This window comes from Bos javanicus, chromosome 2, assembly GCF_032452875.1.
Source record: "Bos javanicus breed banteng chromosome 2, ARS-OSU_banteng_1.0, whole genome shotgun sequence".
Classification (NCBI taxonomy): domain Eukaryota; kingdom Metazoa; phylum Chordata; class Mammalia; order Artiodactyla; family Bovidae; genus Bos; species Bos javanicus.
Window position 1 is genome coordinate 11,748,449 of NC_083869.1, and position 24,886 is coordinate 11,773,334.

General features: G+C 36.8%; 2 protein-coding genes across 2 annotated transcripts in view; one reads left to right on the forward strand and one right to left on the reverse strand.

The window, feature by feature from the left end:
* The window catches only part of ZNF804A (zinc finger protein 804A), a 350,091-nt gene that overhangs the window by 99,983 nt on the left and 225,222 nt on the right, over positions 1 to 24,886 (reverse strand). The window lies entirely within an intron of this gene.
* Positions 5,832 to 7,380, forward strand: LOC133257496 (ras-related GTP-binding protein A-like). The gene has a single exon (XM_061433423.1). The coding sequence runs from the start codon at positions 6,072 to 6,074 to the stop codon at positions 7,011 to 7,013; it is 942 nt and encodes a 313-aa protein (XP_061289407.1). The 5' UTR covers positions 5,832 to 6,071; the 3' UTR covers positions 7,014 to 7,380.

Sequence of the window (24,886 nt, forward strand, 5' to 3'; positions counted from 1 at the left end):
TGTTGATTTAAAAAGGAGCTATATATGTGGGGGATATTGACTTCTATGTAAAAATATACAAGACTTTTCACAATTAACATTATATAAAATTATCTAGCCCCATGAAGCAATATTCAGTTCAGTTCAGTCACTCATTTGTTTCCAACTCTTTTCGACCCCATGAATCGCAGCATGCCAGGCCTCCCTGTCCATCACCAACTCCTGGAGTTCACTTAGACTCACGTCCATCGAGTCGGTGATGCCATCCAGCCATCTCATCCTCTGTCGTCCCCTTCTCCTCCTGCCTCCAAACCCTGCCAGCATCAGAGTCTTTTCCAATGAGTCAACTCTTCGAATGAGGTGGCCAAAGTACTGGAGTTTCAGCTTTAGCATCATTCCTTCCAAAGAAATCCCAAGGCTGATCTCCTTTAGAATGGACTGGTTGGATCTCCTTACAGTCCAAGGGACTCTCAGGAGTCTTCTCCAACATCACAGTTAAAAAGCATCATTTCTTCAGCGCTCAGCTTTCTTCACAGTCCAACTCTCACATCCATACATGACCAATGGAAAAACCATAGCCTTGACTACACAGACCTTTGTTGGCAAAGTCATGTCTCTGCTTTTCAATATGCTATCTAGGTTGGTCGTAACTTTTCTTCCAAGGAATAAGTGTCTTTTAATTTCATGGCTGCAGTCACCATCTGCAGTGATTTTGGAGCCCAGAAAAATAAAGTCTGACACTGTTTCCACTGTTTCCCCATCTATTTCCCATGAAGTGATGGGACCAGATGCCATGATCTTCGTTTTCTGAAGGCTGAGCTTTAAGCCAACTTTTTCACTCTCCACTTTCACTTTCATCAAGAGGCTCTTTAGTTTCTCTTCACTTTCTGCCATAAGGGTGGTGTTATCTGCATATCTGAGGTTACTGATACTTCTCCCAGCAATCTTGATTCCAGCTTGTGCTTCTTCCAGCCCAGCGTTTCTCATGATGTACTCTGCATAGAAGTTAAATAAGCAGAGTGACAATATACAGCCTTGACGTATTCCTTTTCCTATTTGGAACCAGTCTGTTGTTCCATGTCCAGTTCTAACTGTTGCTTCCTGACCTGCATACAAATTTCTCAAGAGGCAGGTCAGGTGGTCTGGTATTCCCATCTCTTGAAGAATTTTCCACAGTTTATTGTGGTCCACACAGTCAAAGGCTTTGGCATAGTCAATAAAGCAGAAATAGATGTTTTTCTGGAACTCTCTTGCTTTTTCCATGATCCAGCAGATGTTGGCATTTGATCTCTTGTTCCTCTGCCTTTTCTAAAACCAGCTTGAACATCTGGAAGTTCACAGTTCACATATTGCTGAAGCTTGGCTTGGAGAATTTTGAGCATTATGTTACTAGCGTATGAGATGAGTGCAATTGTGCGCTGGTTTGAGCATTCTTTGGCATTGTCTTTCTTTGGGGTTGGAATGAAAACTGACCTTTTCCAGTCCTGTGGCCACTGCTGAGTTTTCCAAATTTGTTGGCATATTGAGTGCAGCACTTTCACAGCATCATCTCTCAGGATTTGAAATGGCTCAACTGGAATTCCATCACCTCCACTAGCTTTGTTCGTAGTGATGCTTTCTAAGGTCCACTTGACTTCACATTCCAGGATGTCTGGCTCTAGGTGAGTGATCACACCATCGTGATTATCTTGTTCTTGAAGATATTTTTTGTACAGTTCTTCTGTGTATTCCTGCCACCTCTTCTTAATATCTTCTGCTTCTGTTAGGTCCAAACCATTTCTGTCCTTTATTGTGCCCATCTTTGCGTGAAATGTTCCCTTGGTGTCTCTAATTTTCTTGAAGAGATCTCTAGTCTTTCCCATTCTGTTGTTTTCCTCTATTTCTTTGCATTGATCACTGAGGAAGGCTTTCTTATCTCTCCCTTCTATTCTTTGGAACTCTGCATTCAGATGCTTCTATCTTTCCTTTTCTCCTTTGCTTTTCACTTCTCTTCTTTTCACAGCTATTTGTAAGGCCTCCCCAGACAGCCATTTCTTTTTGCATTTTTTTTCCATGGGGATGGTCTTGATCCCTGTCTCCTGTACAATGTCACGAACCTCATTGCATAGTTCATCAGGCACTCTATCTATAAGATCTAGTCCCTTAAATTTATTTCTCACTTCCACTGTATAATCATAAGGATTTGATTTAGGTCATACCTGAATGGTCTAGTGGTTTTCCCTACTTTCTTCAATTTCAGTCTGAATTTGGCAATAAGGAGTTCATGATCTGAGCCACAGTCAGCTCCTGGTCTTGTTTTTGTTGACTGTATAGAGCTTCTCTATCTTTGGCTGCAAAGAATATAATCAGTCTGATTTCGGTGTTGGCAATATGGTGATGTCCATGTTCAGAGTCATCTCTTGTGTTGTTGGAAGAAGTGTTTGCTATGACCAGTGCATTTTCTTGGCAAAACTCTTTTAGTCTTTGCCCTGCTTCATTCTGTATTCCAAGGCCAAATTTGCCTGTTACTCCAGGTGTTTCTTGACTTCCTGCTTTTGCATTCTAGTCCCCTATAATGAAAAGGACTTTTGGGTGTTAGTTCTAAAAGGTCTTGTACGTCTTCATAGATCTGTTCAACTTCAGCTTCTTCAGCATTACTGGTTGGGGCATAGACTTGGATTACTGTGATATTGAATGGTTTGCCTTGGAAACAAACAGAGATCATTCTTTCATTTTTGAGATTGCATCCAAGTACTGCATTTTGGACTCTTGTTGACCATGATGGCTACTCCATTTCTTCTAAAGGATTCCTGCCCACAGTAGTAGATATAATGGTCATCGGAATTAAATTCACCCATTCCAGTCCATTTTAGTTTGCTGATGCCTAGAATATCGAAATTCACTCTTGCCATCTCCTGTTTGACCACTTTCAATTTGCCTTGATTCATGGACCTGACATTCCAGGTTCCTATGCAATATTGCTCTTTACAGCATCGGACCTTGCTTCTATCACCAGTCACATCCACAACTGGGTATTGTTTTTGCTTTGGCTCCATCTCTTCATTCTTTCTGGAGTTATTTCTCCACTGATCTCCAGTAGCATATTGGGTACCTACTGACCTGGGAGTTCCTCTTTCAGTATCCTATCATTTTGCCTTTTCATACTATTCATGGGGTTCTCAAGGCAAGAATACTGAAGTGGTTTGCCATTCCCTTCTCCAGTGGACCACATTCTGTCCGACCTCTCCACCATGACCCACCCATCTTGGGTGGCCCCATGGGCATGGCTTAGTTTCACTGAGTTAGACAAGTCTGTGGTCCTAGTGTAATTAGATTGACTAGTTTTCTGTGATTTTGGTTTCAGTGTGTCTGCCCTCTGATGCCCTCTTGCAACACCTACCCTCTTACTTGGGTTTCTCTTACCTTGGACATGGGGTATCTCTCCACAGCTGCTCCAGAAAATTATATTATAGTTATAATAAAATTATATTATAGTTATAAACAATAAAATGAGCAATATTATAGTCTTATATATCTCACTTATAATAACTAGATCATTTACTTTTCTATAATTTAATAAAACTAATTCTATACTCCATCAAACACATTGACCACTTTCAGATTGAATACTTAAGACATTTGCTGTAGAAATTGCCTTAATATTTAATAGTTTAAGGATATTCAGACAGATTAACAGTGTACTTTCTTAGGTGAATTGATTGAATCTTTGTAAGTAGGACAAATTTTATGAACAAGATTTCATGTATACTTGTTAAGATTAAATAAAAAGAATATAGAGTTTAAAAATTCTGGAAGTTTGATAGTTGGGACTTAATTGTTTCCTAGGTAGTTCCATTTATCATTCTTCAACAGATTAGTTTTAATGTTGTTTCCAAGTGAAAACATGAATTTGGTGTGAAAGAATACAAGGATAAACAATCACAGCAGGTTTTGATGATATAATACCTTTTATAGGTTTTTCTGAAACTCTTCAGTTCATAAGTTTCAAACTGGGACTCCAAGTGCCTATTAATAAAGTTTCAAGAACCTATTAAAAATAAAAATAAAACTCTCATTTTGGAGAAAGTCAATTAATAATAAGCAATCTCACAATTACCCTATTTGCTTCTTTGCTTGCAGTTTTAAGAATCAATTAAGAAGGAAGCCATGGAGATGCAATAATTTTGATTTTATTTAACGACTGCCCACACATACATACACACAATATGACAGAATGAACTCTGTTCATTTAGGCAAACCATGCAATATCACAGTAATCCAAGTCTGTGCGACAATCACTAATGCCAAAGAAGCTAAAGTTGAACAGTTCTATGATGACCTACTAACACCAAAACAAGAAGTCCTTTTCATCATAGGTGACTGGAATGCAAAAGTAGGAAGTCAAGAAATACCTAGCGTTACAGGCAAGTGTGGCCTTGAAGTACAAAATGAAGCAGTGCAAAGGCTAACAAGTTCTGGCAAGAGAATGCACGTCATAGGAAACACTCTCTTTCAACAACACAAGAGATGATTCTGCACATAGATATCGCCGGATGGTCAACACAGAAATCAGATTGCTAATATCTTTGCAGCTGAAATGGATAAGCTCTTTACAGTCAGCAAAAGCAAGACTGGGAGCAGACTGTGGCTCAGACCACGAATTTCTTACTGCAAAATTCAGATTTAAAATGAAGAAAGTGGGGAAAACCACTAGACTATTTAGGAATGACCTAAATCAAAGCCCTTATGATTATACAATGGAAGTAACAAATAAATTAAAGGTATTAGATCTGATAGACAGAGTGCCTAAAGAACTATGGATGGAGGTTTGTGACATTCTACAGGAGGCAGTGATCAAGACAATCCCCAAGAAAAAGAAATGCAAAAAGGCAAAATGGTTGTTTGAGGAGGACTTACAAATAGCTGAGGAAAGAAGAGAAGCAAAAAGCAAAGGAAAAAAAGGAAATATAAACCCATCTGAATGCAGAGTTCCAAAGAGCAGCAAGTAGAGATAAGAAAGATTTCCTCAGTGATCAAGGGACAGAAATAGAGGAAAACAATAGAATGGGAAAGACTAGAGATCTCTTCAAGAAAATGAGAGAATCCAAGGGAACATTTCATGCAAATATGGGCACAATAAAGAACAGAGATTGTATGGACCTAAAAGAAGTAGAATATATTAAGAAAAGGTGGCAAAAACACACAGAAGAACTATATAAAAAGGGTTGTCCTGACATAGATAACCATGATGGTGTGATCACTCTCCTAGAGCCAGACATCCTGGAGTCTAAAGTTAAGTGGGCCTTATGGAGCATCACTACCAACAAAGCTAGTGGAGATGATGGAATTCCAGCTGAGCTATTTCATATCCTAAAAGATGATGTTGTTAAAGTGCTGCACTCAATATGCCAGCAAATTTGGAAAACTCAGCAGTGGCCACAGGATTGGAAAAGGTCAATTTTCATTCTAACCCCAAAGAAAAGTGATGTCAAAGAATGTTCAAACTACTGCACAATTGCACTCATCTTATTTGCTAGTAATGTAATGTTTAAAATTCTCCATTCCAGTATTCTGGCCTGGAGAGTCCCAGGGACGGTGGAGCCTGGTGGGCTGCCGTCTATGGGGTCGCACAGAGTCGGACACGACTGAAGAGACTTAACATAACATAACATAATATAAGCTCAGTTTAAATAGGAGAATAGAACACCCGAGTCCTGTGTTCCCCTTCCAATCTCTCCTTCGGGTGGTCTGTACTGGGTCTCATTGATAGAGCGGGTTTTCAAAGCTCTTCCGGCAGCGACGCTCGAGAGCGCGGGTTCTCGCGAGATCGCCACCGGAAGTGGGTGGCTGCGGAGGCTCAGAGACTTCTCTCCCCGGAAGCCGCTGGTTTCTTCGGAGCTGCTGCAGCCGTCTGCCCTGTGGCGCTCTCCCCAGGGAAAGAGCTCACCGGACGCGGTCCTTCCCAGCGCCGAGCTTGCCCCTTCGGCTTCAGCAGTATACAGAGGCGCGGCCCAGCCGGCTGAGCCCCCGAAATCCCCGGCTCCTCCCTCCCTCCGTCTGCGCTGCAGTTAGGCCGCGCCCAGAGGCCTAGTCCGCGGCAGCTCCGGCGGGTGATGCCAAATACAGCCATGAAGAAAAAGGTGCTGTTAATGGGGAAGAGCAGGTCGGGGAAGACCAGCATGAGGTCGATTATCTTTGCCAATTACATCGCTTGCGACACCCGGCGCCTGAGTGCCACCATTAATGTGGAGCACTCCCACATCCGATTCCTGGGCAACCTAGTGCTGAATCTGTGGGACTGTGGCGGTCAGGACACCTTCATGGAAAATTACTTCACCAGCCAGCGAGACAACATCTTCCGTAATGTCGAGGTTCTGATTTATGTGTTCGACGTGGAGAGCCGCGAACTGGAAAAGGACATGCATTATTACCAGTCGTGTCTGGAGGCCATCCTCCAGAACGCTCCTGATGCCAAAATCTTCTGCTTGGTGCACAAGATGGATCTGGTTCAGGAAGATCAGCGTGACCTGATTTTTAAACAGCAAGAGGAAGACCTGAGGCGTTTGTCTCGCCCGCTGGAGTGTGCTTGTTTTCGAACATCCATCTGGGATGAAACGCTCTACAAAGCCTGGTCCAGTATTGTCTATCAGCTGATTCCAAATGTCCAGCAGCTGGAGATGAATCTCGGGAATTTTGCCCAGATTATTGAGGCCGATGAAGTTCTGCTGTTCGAAAGAGCCACGTTCTTGGTCATCTCCCATTACCAGTGCAAAGAGCAGCGTGATGTCCACCGATTCGAGACGATCAGCAACATAATTCAGCAGTTCAAGCTGAGCTGCAGTAAATTGGCCGCTTCTTTCCAGAGCATGGAAGTTAGGAATTCTAACTTCGCTGCTTTCATCGACATCTTCACATCAAACACGTACGTGATGGTGGTTATGTCGGATCCGTCCATCCCTTCTGCGGCTACTCTGATCAACATTCGCAATGCCAGGAAACACTTTGAGAAGCTGGAGAGACTGGATGGTCCCAAGCGCAGCCTCCTTTTGCGTTGAATATTGCCAAAATACAGTCTCTGAAAATACTTAATTGCTTCCCCCACCCCATTTTTTTTTCAATATTCATAATGTTGTGTGCTTATAAGTGGACTTTGAAATGTGTGCTGCTTATTTTCATCTTTTTCTTCCCTTCTCCCCAGTCTTTTGGACTCTATTTACTCAGTTATCCAGTAGAGCTTTAAAGATGGCCTTTCTGAAAAGTTGGTATGGGGTAACACTAGTGGGTGGTGATGTATGTGTGTTCTGATTACCTGGTTATAGTAGATATACACAAAGCCTTTACAATGTCTTCTGTATTCCTTACAAGGTTGCAAAGATGGAATGTTATTTTATCAGCAAGGTATTAAAATGCGTTTATAAATTCTTCCTGGCTTCAATCATGAATAAACATTTGCTGTTAGCAGTTTAAAAAATAAATAAAATAAAATTCTTCAAGCAAAGCTTCAATAGTACATGAAATAAGAATTTCCAGATGTTCAAGCTGGATTTAGAAAAGGCAGAGGAACCAGAGGTGAAATTGCCAACATCTGCTGCATCATAGGAAAAGCAAGATGATTCCAGAAAAACATTTACATTTTTGGCTATTAAAATACACAGAATGCTGTAAAAAAAAAAAAAAAAATTTACTTCTGCTTTATTAACTATGCCAAAGCCTTTGACTGTGTAGATCATATCAAACTGTGGAAAATTCTTAAATAGACTAGAATATCAGACCACCTTATCTGTCTCCTGAGAAATCTGTGTGCAGGTCAAGAAGCAACAGACAGAACTGGACATGGAACAACTGAATGGTTCCAAATCAAGAAAGGATTACATCAAGGCTGTATATTGTCACCCTGCTTATTTAACTTATATGCAGGGTATATCATGTGAAATGCAGGATGAAGCACAAAGTGGAATCAAGATTGCTGGGAGAAGTATCAATAACCTCAGATATGTAGATGACAATACCCTTATGGCAGAAAACAAAGAACTAAAGAACCTCTTGGTTAAAGTGAAAGAGGAGAGTGAAAAAGTTGGCTAAAACTCAACTTTCAGAAAACTAAGATCATGGCATCCGGTCCCACCACTTCATGGTAAATAGATGAGGAAACAATGGAAACAGTGACAGACTTTATTTTGGGGGGCTCCAAAATCACTGCTGATGGTGACTGTAGCCATACTTTAAAAGCTATACCTTTAAATTAAGCCATGAAATTAAAAGATGCTTGCTCCTTGGAAGAAAAGCTGTGACAAGCCTAGACAGCGTACTAAAGAGCAGAGACAATACTTTGCCAACAAAGATCTGTCTAGTAAAAGCTATGGTTTTTCTAGTAGTCATGTATGGATATCAGAGTTGGGCTATAAAGAAAGCTGAGCACTGAAGAATTGATGCTTTTGAACTGTAATGGCAAAGAAGACTCTTGAGAGAGTCCTTGGACTGCAAAGAGATCAAACCAGTCAATCCTAAAGGAAATAAGTCCTGAATATTCTTTGGAAGGACTGGTGCTGAAGCTGAAACTCCAATACTTTGGCCACCTGATGGAAAGAACTGACTTATTGGAAAAGACCCTGATGCTGGGAAAGACTGAAGGCAGGAACAGAAGGGAATGACAGAGGATGAGATGGTTGGATGGCATCACCAACTTGATGGACAGGAGTTTGAACAAGCTCTAGGAATTGGTGATAGACAGGGACGCCTGACATGGTTCAGTCCATAGTGTCACAAAGATCAGATGTTACTGTGCAAATGAACTGAACTGAAGGACTGCAAATATAAAGAAAAAAAAAATTCTGGTTCACTAATATTCATACAATTTAAGGAGAAAATGTTCTCCCTCACAAGCAAGGAAATATCATGTTCACAGATTGAAATAGAAATACTCTTAAAGTCTATCTTTAGAAAGTGTTTTTCTCCTAACACAAGCTACATTAAATGTGCTCATTTAATTCTATAATGCTTAGCTATGTTTATATTCTAAATTATAAAAATTTTCAAAGAGGAAACTACTATATGTTCAAATAACTGTATAGTTCTGAAATATATTACATCTCCAATATTCAGTTATTAAATTAAAAATAAGGTAAGGATACACACAAACACATATATACATACATGTGCAGGTATATAATATATAATCTATTAATTAAGTTTGAGGGCTTCCTTTGTGGCTTAGTTGGTAAAGAATCTGAGACCTGTGTTTGATCCCTGAGTTGGGAAGATCCCCTGGAGAAGGGAAAGGCTACCCACTCCAGTATTCTGGCCTAGAGAATTCCATGGACTGTAGAGTCCATGGGGTTATGAAGAGTCGGACATGATGAGCCACTTTATTTTGAAAATATTAATCTGTGTCATCTCCTCCATTCCTGAACCCTTACTTTTCCTAATATAGCCTTTGAATATAACTTTCCCTGAATCTAAGATGTCTTTGAACCTGCTTTTCTCCTGACTTAGCTGGATAAGAATTCCTTGCTCAAAGAAGTCTTTTTATAACAACACCTTTGACCATTTTGAGATACTATGTTAGTCCTTTCTCTTAGAGCCCTGGTATCAAATCTGTTTGAGAAACACATTATTATAACTATTATTATTTTTAGTAAATCTGTCTCTCTCAATGAATTATAAGGTACAAGAAAGCAGGAAGTGTGACATTTTCATTGTTATTGCTCACCAGTGGGTCCCTTGTACCTAGCAAAAAAAGGATGAACACAATCAGAGTCACATTCTGATCTATAAACTTCTCTCTTTCACTGTAATAGGTACATCAAAAAGCTATTCTGGTATTTCTACCAAAAATATTTATATCTCACCATGTTTTCCTCACCTATAATGATTAATAAACTTTATTGAACTATACTTTTAAATTAAGCTTGACTGCCTCATTTCACATTTTAGTGACCATCCAAAGACAAGCCCTTTAATTGTTTAAAAAGTATAAATTGTAAAATAAATGGGATCTGCATTATGTATAATTACTCATGTAGTAAACATAACATGAATTGCCCCATTTGATGAGATTTTTTTAGAATCCATTTGCACTGTGGCATTGAATGTAACCAGATACATCTCATTTCTGTTTGGTTTTTGAGTTATAGACCACTATGCATTTGAAAAGAAAATAGCCACAAAGTGAGGGGATATCCTGTTTACACAGTGCAAGAACTTGCCAAACATGTCTGTCAAACATTTTCAAGAGTTCATCTAAAACAAAATATTGAAATGGGGAAAAAGTAGTCATTTACATTTAAAATTAAAATATCTTATTTTATAAGTAAATATATCTGTAAGAATATAAAATGTGTTATGTTCTTTATATTTTAATATAATATTTGAAAAGCAATTTATATGAATCTTATCCAGAGGATATGTAGAGAACCATAAATTTCAGAAATGTACTCACCTAGTTTAATAGACTTTTGCATTTTTACAATTTTTTAAATTATGGATAATGCTTTTAAAAATATATGGAAAAAATTTTTTGTTACTACTTATAATACAGGAAAGAGTAAATTTCACTAAAAAAGAAAACATATTAAAAGCAATCGATTAATCACTTATGAAGCTAGAATGAAAACTTTAAAAGAAAAAGTAGTAAAACATAGCTGTCATTACAAAAATTAGTTAAGGATATACAAATAAAAAGATGTAAAACATGACACCCAATTTGAAAAATGAAAGGGTAGAAAAATGTTGAACCTTAGAAGTGATCAAAATCATGTTGTTATTAGATATAAACAATTATATGAAAGCCTTATGGTAACTACAAAGCAAAAATCTATAGTAAATGCACAAAGGATGAAAATAAAGAAATATAAGCATACCACCAAAGAAAGTCATCAGACCACAAAGAAAGAGAGCAAGAGGATAGGGAAGAACACAGAGAAATTATAAAACAGCTAGAAAACAATTAGCAAAATGAAAATAAAGTGCAAACTTACCAATAATTACCTTAAAAGTAAGTGGCTTGAACTCTCCAATCAAAAGACAAAGAAGAGTTGAATGGATAAAACAATAAGACACTTTTACATGTTGCCTACAAGAGACTCACTTTAGATGTAAGGACCCATGTACACTGAAAATAAGGAGATGAAAAAAAGATATTCCATGTAAATATAAATCAAAAGAAAGCTGGAATAGCTATATTTACATCAGAAAAAACAGACTTTAAAACAAAAATGTAATAAGAGATAAGGATGAGTGTTACATAATGATAGAGGGGTCAGTCCAAGAAGAGTACATAAAATTTGTAAATTTTTATTTGTCCAACATTGGAGTACCTAAATGCATAAAGCAAATATCAACAGACCAAAAGGGAGACATAAATAGCAACACAAGAAGAGTAGGGGACCTTAATACCCTACATACATCATGCAGATAGAAAATCAATAAGGAAACACAGGCCTGAAATGACATATTAGACCAGATAACTTAGAAACTTAAACAGGATTCCATCTAAAAGCAGCAGAATACAAATTCTTTAATGCATATAAAACATTTTCCAAGATAGATCACATGGTAGGCCACAATTTAAAATTCTTAATAAATTTAAGAAGACTGAAATCAAGTATAATTTCCAACCACACTGGTATGAACAAAAAATTAATTGCATGAAGAAAACTATAAAAATCACAAATATGTGGAAATTAACACATTACTGAACAACTAATGGGTCAAAGAAGAAATAAAAAAATAATTTAAAAAAATACCTAGAGACAAATGAAAGGGGGCATTAATGAGAGAAATTGAAGAATACACAAATAAGTGTAGGGATATTCCAGTCTTATGGATAGGAAGAATAAATATTGTTAAAATGTCCATACTACCCCAAGCAATCTATAGGTTCATTGCAACCCCTATCAAAAAACCAATATCATTTTTCATGGAAATGGAAGAAACAATCCTAAAATTTGTGTGTAACTTCAAAAGATCCCGAATATCCAAAGTAATATCCAAAACTAATATCCAAAGACAGAGAAAAAAAAAAAAAAGCTAGAGGCACCAGAAGCCCTGATTTCGAATAAAGCTAAAGTAATGGAAACAGTATGGCACAAAATCAGACACACAGATAAATGGAACAGAATAAAGAACCAGATATAGATACACAGATATATGTTCAATTAATTCATGACAAAGGAGCCAAAATATTCAATGGGAAAAGGACAGTCTCTTAACAAAAATGATGTTAGGAAAATTAGACAGCCATACGCAAAAGAAAAAAAAAAAAACATATTTTAAACCACATGCAAAAATTAACTCAAAATGGGTGAAAGGGTTGAATGTAAGACCTTTAGCCATAAAACTCTTAGAAGAGAACACAGATATAAGTCAAGCAAACTCCTTGACATAAGTCTTTGCAATAACTTTTTGAATCTGATACCAAAAGCAAAAGCAACAAAAGCAAAAATGAACAAGTGGGACTATATAAAACTAAAAAGCTTTTGTATGGCAAAGGAAACCATCAACAAAATGAAAATGCTATCTACTAAATAGGAGAAAATATTTGCAAATCCTGTATCTGATAAGGGGCTACTATCCAAAATACATAAGAAACTCAACAAATCTCAGTAGCAAAACAACAAGCAATCTGATTTTAACATAAAAGAGGAGAAGATCTAAATAGACAAAGAAGATATACAGATGACCAATAGCTACATAATAAGATGCTCAACATCATTAATTATCAGGAAAATGTAAATCAAAACTACAATGAGATATCATCTCACATCGGTTAGAAGGGCTATTTTCAAAAAGACAAGAAATAAGTACTTGCAAGCACATGGAGAAAAGTAATCCTTTTGCACTGTTTGCGGAATGTAATCTGGTGCAGCCACTGTAAAAAGCAATATGGAAGTTACTCCAAAAAATAAAAAATGGAGCTATTAATACCATATGATTCAGCAATTCTACTGGGCATTTACCCAAAGAAAGCAAAAACACTACAGACATATATAAACCCATGTTTACTGAAAACATTATTTACAATAGTGAAGAGATGAAAACTACTTAAGTGTCCTTGAGGAAAAAATGGAGAAATAAATTGTAATATGTAATATTATTTATATAATAAAATCTTGCCATTTATGACAACATAGATGAACCTTGAAGGCATTAAGTCAAGTAAGAGAGAAAGAGAAATATCATATGTTTATTTGTTATTGCTATATTCTTTTGTGCTCAGTCACTCAGATGTGTCTGACTCTTTGCAACCCATAGACTGTAGCCTGCCAGGGTCCTCTGCCCATGGAATTTTCCAGGCAGGAATACTGGAGCAGGTTGCCATTTCTTACTCCAGAGGATCTTCCTGACTCTGGGATCAAACCCACGTCTCTTGCATCTCCTGCAATGGCAGGAGGATTCTTTATCACTAGCACCACCTGGGAAGCTTGCTATAATATTAACATCATTTTGATATCAAGAATTTTAGTGTTGATTTATGATTTACATATTTTAAGTAAGGTACATGTTAAGGATCTAATTTTTATTAACACCCAGCTTAACATTCCAATCATAAATCTTAGAAATTAATAAAAATAACAAGCCATAAAAAATGTTTCCAAGTCTAATTTAAACATATTTTTCTCATAAGCGGCATAATGACAAGATGGGAGCTCTTTCCTTCAAGTATGCCACCAAAGATGAATTCAGAAATAGATATATCTGGAAGACCAAGGAAATAGAGCACCAGTGGGAAAACACAGTATGTTTCCTTCCTTTTATTCATTCAAAGACTCTTTACAACAAAAGAACAAAAATACTTTGTCTGCAATAAATACCCCATTAGTGTGATATATATATACATATATTTGGAAAATAAGGAATTTAATAAACATGGGTAATCAATCACATGTTACAGTGTAGCGTTTTCCTTTTGGTTTTACATGTCAATAGTTTTGGGACATCCCAATGGTTGTGAGTGAGGTGTTGGAATAATCAGCATCAGGTGTTCAGAAACTCCTGAAATTTGAGAATTATGGCTCTCTGATCAGAGGACTTCTATGACTTTCAATCATTATGCTCTTCTAAAACACATGTATTCTTTTGATGTGTACTACAGAACAGGAACACATACACTTTCTTTGGATCAAGCTGAATTATCTTATATAATCTTTACTGTGACTTTTTGATAATCTGAAATATAACAGTAGGTTGAAGCAGCAATGAATTTATCATGAAATGCACAGATATATCTAGTTGCTTGCTAAATATTTAGATTTGTATGTTCCACACGACTATTAAGTATAAATCCTCTAACTAGAATTTATCACCTTCCTTCATCCAAATATCTATCTCATCCTCTAAAATACATTTTTTAATGAAAATGCAAAAAATCTGCCCAAGAGTTTAAGCAAGAATCAGGAAGTAATGATAGCTATTACTTTCTCGCTTACTTCTTTAAATAGGATTTTGTATACCCAATCTATGCAACATTTTCCCACTCAACTTCCTCCTTTCAGTCCCTACTTGTGATGGCCATTTTTCTACTTCTCTCATGGATTAACTGATATATAATCTCTCTCTTGTTCTTCCTAACACAGTATTAGCAATGTTGACAGTGCATTTTCTTAACTGCAAATCTTAATTATCCACTGAGCTAATGTTTTAATTACCCAAAATATTTAGAATAGATTTCAAGATTTAGAATATATTTTCAAGATCGTTGTTTATTTCTGTTAGTCTCTCAATTGTATCTGACTCTTTGTGACCCCATGGACTATCGTCTGCCAGGCTGCTTTGTCCATAGAATTCTCCAGGCAAGAGTACTGGAGTGTGTTGCCATTCCCTTCTCCAGGACCCAGGGATAGAACCCAGGTCTCCTGCATTGCAGGTAGATTCTTTACCATCTGAGCCGCCAAGGAAGCCCAAGATCATTAGTTTATCGCAAAAATAGTCTATAATCTCACCTCTCCTGGTCTGAACACACCCTGTAAACACTGCTGCTGCTGCTGCTGCTGCTAAGTCGCTTCAGTCGTGTCCGACTCTGTGCAACCCCATAGACGGCAGCCCACCAGGCTTCCCCGTCCCTGGGATTCTCCAGGCAAGAACACTGGAGTGGGTTGCCATTTCCTTCTCCAGTGCATGAAAGTGAAAATTGAAAGTGAAGTCGCTCAGTCGTGTCCGACTCTTCGTGACCCCATGGACTGCAGCCCACCAGGCTCCTCCATCCATGGGATTTTCCAGGCAAAAGTACTGGAGTGGGGTGCCATCACCTTCTCCCTCTCAACACTAACTATGTTCAAATGGTAAGAATGTACTTGTAGCTACTCAAAATGATCTATGAATCCATAATATCCTCATCCAAGTAGAAGAGTGAGGAAGAGATTTTAAAAATGAAACAAAACAACAAGAATAAAACAAGACATAGCAGCGGGAGACAATATTTTCAAAATTTTCATAAAACTTTGGTAAAATAGTAACACTGGGACTCTAAGGAGAGCTTGATTGGTAAATGAGACAAATTTGAACACGTTGAATCTGGGCATAAATTAATCAATTTAAAAATCAAATTCTAGAGAAGTCATGAAGAATGTAAGAAAGAACATGTTTGCCAACGCACAAGTATGTTATGTGACTGTTTTGTGCATTGAAGACTGAATAATTGAAAAATAAATAGAAAAAACAGAAATTTCTTAATTTATGAAAGAACAATAAATTATTATGCTTTTGCAATCTTACAAATACCTAAAAAGAAACAGAATTCACTTCTCTTAAGTTTTGAAATCCCCTGCTGAAAATGCCACTATATTGTAGCTGCTGCTCTCCCAAGGGTAGAACTGTAAGACAGGACTGATAGCCCATTTCCCTGTGTACAAGGCAATTTTATCTTAAAAGAGACATCAAACAATCACTTGGGGGAATTAGGTATCATTGCTGCCTAGTGCCTTGGTGAATCCATCCGGGGACAATTTCCATGTTCTTTGTTTAAGCTAATAAAGTTGCGACCTAAAGTTGTATTCCATTAAGGAATCTCTAGAGTCTTTTATTGCCTAAGGGGACCTAGAATCAGCAGTGAGGAAAATGGGATGGTGAAAGATGTTATGTTCCTGGCTCTGTGTTCACAATGCATTTATCAAATGACAGCTTGTGTACTGTACTTGTATATTTTAAAATGACATTTTAGAGATTTAAGGCATTCGGTGTTCATATGTATCAAAACAAGAAAAATTGACAAGGGGCCATAAACTAACATGCTATAGTGACACAACAACAAAAATCAAAGCAAATGTCTGGCTTTCTTTTACATGCACCCAGATCTCATTTCTTCATCTTGGTAAAGTCAAGGTGACAGCACTTCATTCACTGTAAGGTGTTGGCTATCTGTATTACATGGTATAATTATTTTAAGATTACATTACTCTATATAGCAGACACTGTTATGGTTTCTATTTCTGAGACTCATCACTGTATCCTGACATATTGGACACAAGCAAATTTAAAATAAATGAGCAAATAAATGACTGCTTTAAAATGAACAAGTTAATAACTGCTTTTACATTAGATATTAGAAAATAAGCTACCATATACTATGATTTTATAACATCCTTATTTTAGAAATATTTTTGAAATATGAATTGTGAAAATAATATCAAGTAGCAATACAGGCATACCTCATTTTACTTTGTTATTTTGCACTTTGTAGATGTTGTGCTTCTTACAGATTGAAGGCTTGGGGCATCCTTGCATCAAACAAGTTTATTGGTTCAGTTTTTCTAACAGCTCATGTTCACTTCCTATCTGTGTGTTGCACTTAGTAATTCTTGTAATTTTCAAACCCTGTGCCAGCAAAAAGATTATGACTTACTGAAGGATCAGACAAATGGCTAGAAATTTTAAGCAATAAAGTATTTTTAGTGAAGATATATACATTGCTTTTTTGGACAGAATGTTATCACGTACTTAACAGACTACAATACAACATAAACACAATTTTTATATGCATTGGGAAACCAAAGTAATTTGTAAATTGCTTTATTGCGATATTCACTTTATTGAAGTACTCTGTAACAAAATCCACAAAACTTCAGAGGTATGCCTGTGTATTATATTGCTCTTATTTTGATAACACTTTACTGCCGTATATCTTAATCTGTAATTCTATCTTACTCTGATATATAATAACATGTATATAATTATGACCATAGCAAAATATCCTCATTATTTATTAACTTTTCTCATGAATGCAATACTCTAAAATAAAGTAAGGACTATCTAGGAATAACAAACATTTTGTGTACTCCAAATGAGGGTTTTACTCTTACCACATACTATTTGAGAAAATATTAGATGACAAGATCTATTATAGATTTAAAATAATTATGTATTTTACCATTGTAAAACAGCATCTATACATATCTAAAAAATATGAACATATATAATTGTTTTGTGTGGGTTATATGGGTTTCCCAGGCAGTGCAGTGGTAAAGAATCTGCCTTCCAATGCAGGAGATGCAAGAGACAGACATGGGTTTGATCCATGGGTCAGGGAGATCCCTTGGAGTAGGAATGGCAACCTACTCCAGTACTTGTGACCAGAAAATTCTGTGAACAAAGGAGCCTGGGGATACAGTCCATTGGGTTGCAAAGAGTTGGAAATGACTGCTTGACTGAGCACACACGCATGCTGTGGATTATATGCATCTCTGGACTTCTTACAATACTGAACTGTGTCCGTGATTTTTATTTTTATTTTTAATGTTTTATTTTATATTGGTGCCATAGTCTTCTCCCATGTGCTGTATAGTTGGTCCTTGTTGGTTATTCATTTTAAATATATGTTAGTGACTTTTGAATTCTACAAATTAATAACTGCTTATCAGACCACCGATGTGAAGAGCCAATGCATTGCAAAAGACCCTAATGCTGGGAAAGATTGAAGGCAAGGGTGAAGGGGGTGGCAGAGGATGAAATAGATGGTCAGATAGCACCACTGACTCAATTGACATGAATTTGACAAAATTCCAGGAGATAGTGAAGGACAGGGAATACTGGTGTGCTGCAGTCCATGGGGCACAAAGAGTTGGCTATTACTTGGCGACTGAACAACAACAACAATCTGACCACTAACATTTATGCTAAAACACTTTAAAATGTTACATTGTTTGGATTGGAAAATTTCTTCAAGCATAATTTTAATTTTCTGTAAAGAAGTTCCTATACACCCGATTGGAGAAGGCCATGGCATCCCACTCCAGTACTCTTGCCTGGAAAATCCCATGGATGGAGGAGCCTGGTGGGCTGCAGTCCATGGGGTCACTAAGAGTTGGACACTGAGCGACTTCACTGTCACTTTTCACTTTCATGCATTGAAGAAGGAAATGGCAACCCACTCCAGTGTTCTTGCCTGGAGAATCCCAGGGACAGGGGAGCCTGGTGGGCTGCCGTCTATGGGGTTGCACAGAGTCGGACACGACTGAAGCGACTTAGCAGCAGCAGCAGCATACACCCCAAAGTGGAACTCAGAGCTGAGACTAATACATATCTGTCCTTTATAGTAATGATCTAGTGTAGACAGGACTTTAAAATGTTAGGTCCTTGATAGAAGAGATTATCCTTTATATTCAGCATTCTACTTAAACAAAAGAAATGCTCAAAGCCATGCCTATTAAACCAACAGTTATGCAAGAGCAACTACCCAGGTGAAGGAGATCTCATTTACATATGTCAAATTAAGTCCCCATGTTCCAAAAAAGATGCCAGAAATTTAAGTGAGTTTTAAATAGGTCAGGAAAATCTACTCAAGTTTAGAAGGGCCTCTCAGCTACTAGACAAGTGATTATATCCCAGGCAGCACTTGAAAGCCAGAAACTGCCATGCTGTGCTGAATAAATTCTCCTCAATGACCTTTCCATGACAGTTTTCTCATTTCCTATAATGTGGAGACAATTAGGTGTTAAATTACGTGTTTGTGGAGCAAAGAAGCAACCTTTGAAGCAAAGGTTTTGCTAAGGAATGTATGGGGTGAACGAGTAACAATAGCTCCTAACAAGTAACGTAGTTGTACAACGTCCGTTCCTTAATTTAACAAATGAGAAAAACTGATGTCCAAATAACTTCACTGACTTGATGAGTGTAACTCAGCAATTTTGAGTCAGAATAATACTAGAACTGACAGTTAAACTCTCAGTCTAGTGATCTTTCCATCAAAATGTTAGTTTTGTACTTTCAAGTGATTCAAGTTAGCTCTTTGTCTTTCTAATCATTCATTCACCTAACAACAATTTACTGATGTTTGTGAGGCAAATCCCAAACCTGAACCTGCATGGCAGTTTCTAGCTTTTCAGAGATTAAAAATACTCCCTCAAAGAAATCATGTTCCTCAATCAAGACATATAGAATTTTGAGAAATTTCTGTGTTTAAGTACCATTTCAGGTGTTGGGCATAGAACAGTGCAGAAGACAAAAAAATCTGCCTTTCTTATTGAGCATAGCCAATAATTACAAGCATGCAAAAGATCCTATATTTAAAGTGTACATTACGTGTTTTAAGCATATAGAGGTAAAGAACCCCCATATACTTTAGCATCTGAGAAAGGAAAGGGTCAGAGAAAAGTTTCTTATTGGTTGGACCAATAGAGGCTAAAAGAAGAAAATAACCTAAATAAAAGCAAAGCTAGAAAAAAAAAAAAAAAAGCAAAGCTAGGAAGAAACAAAACAAAGCTAGGAAGAACAAAGTATGTTTTGGGACTTTGGGGAGGTTAGCATGGGAGAAAGTGGAGGATTCTGGGTATAGACCTGTAGAGTTAGGCAGATGTCACATACCATTAAAATTGCTTTAAAAAGTTCTTCAGTTTAGTTCAGTTCAGTCGCTCAGTCGTGTCTAACTCTTTGCGACCCCATGGAATGCAGCACACCACAGATGGTTAAATACAATGATAAATGAGAAAGTAAACTACATAGTTTCATTCACTTCATAAACTTACATTCAATGAGAATAAAAATTATCTTTGCTCAGCCCCTTTAATTTTCCCCTAGTAGTTTTTACTACATCACTAAATTAACACCCTCTCAATTTAGGCAAAATCTAGTATAAGGTGGCCAACAAAAATTTGTCCTTTCTTTTTCCAGAAATATTCTACCTTCTGTTAATTTAAATTCTACCAAATTTTCAACAGCCAACTCACACCCAGTTTTCCCAGAATTTCTGATTTCACCATTCAGAAACTAGCATTTGGCAGTTTTGTTATAGGTCTTTTCATATTGGTTATCTTTACTTCCCCAAATAAATTATAAGCACAAGGAAATTGAAAACTAATCTTATACATTAATTTGTGCATTCTCATAGGAACTACCAGAGTGTCCTATAACAATTAAAAAATAAAAATAAAAAACAAGTAATTCCTCTCTATGAATAATTTACTGGCCAAAATGCACATGGAAACAAATTGGGTTGGGCCAAAAGTTCCTTTAGTTTTTTAAGTAAAACTAAAAGACACATTTTCCATTTTCACCAAGAACTTTATTGAACTACATATTCACTGTTTTGTTCCATTACCTCCTACCATTTTTCAGGCAGCTTCATAATTCTAATTTTCCAAAGCTTTTTTTTTTTTCTTTAATCTTTTTGAGCAGAGAACCATTCCAGGTGCATTTTATAGTTTTCCAGAAAATTAAAATTTTTTTCTATTAAGAGAATTTTGTAAACACCAAAAGAAATGAACATCCAAAGATTCAATATCTGGTGAATATGGTGGATGAACCAGAACTTACCAGCCAAGTTGGAACAGTTTTTGCCTGGTCATCAAAGAAACATGCAGTCTTACAGTATCCTGATGGAAGTTTATGTGTTTCTTGTCAACTAATTTCAGACACTTTTCATTGAGTGCTGTTTTCAATGGTCTAAGTGGGAGCAGTACTTGTTGGAATTAATCATTTGGTTTTCTAGAAGGAGCTAATAATATGGGACTTCCTCCCAATCCCACCATATGCAACACATCACAGTTTCTGGATGAAGACTGGCCTTTGGTATGGTTGTTGGTGGCTCATTTTGCCTGCTGCACAATCTCTTCCGCTCCATAGTATTATACAGTATCCAATTTTAGTCACCCTTCTCAATTTGTTTTAAAAACAGAACATTTTCCTTATGTTTCAATACAGAATCACATGCAGAAATATAGTCAAAGAGCTTTTCTTCACTTAACTTTTGTGGAACCCAAACAACAAAGTGATTAACATAACCAAGCTGGTGCAAATGATTTTCAGTGCTTGATGTGGATATTTTGAGTATGTCAGCTATCTCCCACATGGTATAACATTGATTGTTCTTAATGTCCTGATTTGATCACTATTGATTTCAATGGATCTACCCCTCCATGAAATGTCATCCAGTAAGAAATCTCCATCATGAAACTTTGCAAAACATTTTTGACACCTTCTCCATAAACAGAACAAATCTTTTTTTTTTTTTTGCATTTCAGTTTGCATTTTTTTCTTAAAATAACAACACTTAATATGCTGAAAATGTTGCTTTTTTCCCATCTTCAGTATTAAAATGCTTACACAAAAATTTACCAATTTTGATCATTTTTTAAAAATGCATGCTGATATGAAGCTGTCATAATACATTCCAACAAAACTGTTTTGAATGAAGTTAAAGACAACTATTGTTTTCCTCATGGAAAACAAACCTTGGTAAATTCTTCGAGAGATGGGAATACCAGACGACCTGACCTGCCTCCTGAGAAATCTGTATGCAGGTCAAGAAGCAACAGTTAAGAACGGGACATGGAACAATAGACTGGTTCCAAATTGGAAAAGGAGTACGTCAGTGCTGTATATTGTCACCCTGCTTATTTAAGAGTATATCATGTGAAATGCCAGGCTGGATGAAGCACAAGCTGGAATCAAGATTGCTGGGAGAAATATCAATAACCTCAGATATGCAGATGACACCACCCTTATGGCAAAATGTGAAGAATTAAAGAGCCTCTTGATGAAAGTGAAAGAGGAGAGTGAAAAAGTTGGCTTAAAGCTCAACATTCAGAAAACTAAGATCATGGCATTTGGTCCCATCACTTCATGGCAAATAGGGGAAGCAGTGGAAACAGTAACAGACTTTATTTTGGGGGCTTCTAAAATCACTGCAGATGGTGCCTGCAGCCATGAAATTAAAAGACACTTGCTCCTTGGAAGAAAAGCTATGACCAACCTAGATAGCATATTGAAAAGCAGAGATATTACTTTGCCAGCAAAGGTCCGTCTAGTCAAAGCTATGGTTTTTCCAGTAGTCATGTATGGATGTGAGAGCTGGACTATAAAGAAAGTTGAACACCAAAGAATTGATGCTTTTGAACTGTGGTGTTGGAGAAGATCTTGAGAGTCCCTTGAACTGCAAGGAAATCAAACAAGTCCATCCTAAAGGAAATCAGTCCTAAATATACATTGGGAGGATTAGTGTTGAATCTGAAGCTCCAATACTCTGGCCACCTGATGTGAAGAACTGACTTATTGGAAACGATCCTGATGCTGGGAAAGATTTTAGGCAGGAAGAGAAGGGGATGACAGAGAATGAGATGGTTGAATGGCATCACTGACTTGGTGGACATGAGTTTGAGCAAACTCCAGGAGTTGGTGATGGACAGGGTAGCCTGGTGTGCTGCAGTCCATGGGTCACAAATAGTTGGACACGACTGAGTGACTGAAGTGAACTGAACTGAAAGACAACTAAGCACTACTAGCGCCAGCTTACAGAATGAACTAAATGAAACTTTCGGCTCACTCGGTGGTAAAACCCAACAATAATGTGATTTCCGTGTCAGTTGACTCTCAGACTTTTGGGTCTTTCATCTCACTTCACTGATGTTGTTTAGCTCACAATAATAGAAACATGCAGTTTATATGACTAAATATTTATATTAGTCCTCATGTACATTATTGGCAAGATGTGTTGCTTGGCATAAACACTAGTGTTTCATTTTAAACACGTTATTATTTTTATTACTTATTTGTTTCTATTTATTAATCCACCAATGATACTAAGTATAAAAAGATCAATGCTGCTTGCATTTTCTGGAAAACAGAAACAAAGCAGCCTCCAGTATAATCAGAGTAACAGCCTCATAATCAACAATATTTTTCTTAGTTTTTTCATATTAATATAGTTTTATCTCTTTTTCCTAGAAAAAAATTACTTTAGAATATAAAGGACAGACTCACTTCCAGAAAGTGGAACCATGTCTTGTCTTGATTTTGGATGATGCTGCTAGAAATTGTATTCCTTTTGTTCCTTGCAACTGAAAGCTTTGCTTGCTGTTGCCTACAACGTTTCCTAAAGAGTATTGTTCTAGACTTTCCCTCTTGATATCCCAAGGTCAAATCTGACAGAGAGCTGTCAGAAAAGAGAAGGAAAAAAAATTCATTCCATTGGGTTTTTTTTGAGACGTTCAAAATTTATTTTTAATATAAATTTATTTATTTATCTTTTGGGGCTAGCCTTAGTTCCATAACCAGGGATGGAACCTGCATTTCTGACAGTGCAAGTGCAAGGTCTTAACCACTGGACTGCCAAGGAAGTGCCTACACTGTGCTTTTTCCTTCGTCTGAGCTAGAACTATTAAGAGGGAAGGGATTATTTTGTTCTTTTTATGTCTGAGTAATATTCCATTGGCTATATGTACCACACCTTCTTTATCTATTCTTCTGTTGATGGGCATTTTGGTTGCCTTCATGCGTGGCTATTGTAAATAGCACTGTAATGAACACGGGGCTGCATGAACCCTTTTGAGTTATGGTTTTTTTTGGATATATGCCCAGGAGTGAGATTGCTGGATCATAAAGTACCTCTATTTTTAGTTTTTTATGGAATCTCCTTACTGTTCTCTGTAGTGGTTGTGCCAATTTACATTCCCAGCAACAGTGTAAGAGGGCTTCTCATCTCTTCTAAAAGAATAGCAATCTATTTGTAATGCTTTTTTTGTAATTCTCTGCTGAATTACTCTGCAAAGCTAGAATGCAAATTCCTAAGATGATTATTTTGATTGCCATGTTATAATTTTTTAAATTGGAGCATAGTTGATTTTCAATATAGTTTCAGGGGTACAATGTAGTGATTCAATATTTTTTTCATATTATACTCCATTTAAAGTTATTAGAAAATATTAGCTATACTCCTTGTACTGTATAACATATATCCTCATAGCTTATTTAGCTTGTACATAGTAATTTGTACTTCTTAATTTTCTATCCCTGTCTCGGTCGGCCTCCCTTCTCTCTCCCAACTGGTAACCACTAGTTTGTTCTTTATATGTGTGAATCTCTCTCAATTGGGCTGACCAAAAAGTTCATTCGAGTTTTTCCATAAAATGTTATGGGAAAATTTAATGAGCTTTTTGACCAACCCAGTATTAAACTATATACATTCATTTGTTTCATTTTTTTAGATTCCACATATGTAACATCACATAGTATTTGTCTTTTTCTGTCTGACTTCATTAAGGATAATATTGTGTCGGTCCATCCACATTGCTACAAATGACAGAATTTCATTTTTTTTTTAATCTAAATAACGTTTCATTGCATATGCATGTCACATATTCTTTATTCATTCATCTTTTGGTAGACACTGGGTTTCTTCAATATTTTGACTATTATAAATAGTCCTGCTAGAACACTGGGATGCATGTATCTTTCTGAAGGAGTGTTTTTATTTTCTTTGGAAGTATACTCAGGAGGGGAATTGCTAAAACATATAATAGAGAGTTCTACTTTTGAGGAACATCCATAATGTTTTCCATAGTGGCTGTGCCAATTTACATTCCTACCAACTAGGGTCCGTTTTTCTCTATACCCTTGCCATATTTTGCAAAATTTTCTTATTAAATATTAACTAACTTAGAGGCTGACATTCCATACAGATTTAGATATATTAAATTTGACTATTTTATTTCTAATATAATCA

Excerpts from the sequence above, each read along its gene's own strand:
- LOC133257496 (XM_061433423.1), top strand. The coding sequence starts at position 6,072 with ATGCCAAATACAGCCATGAAGAAAAAGGTGCTGTTAATGGGGAAGAGC.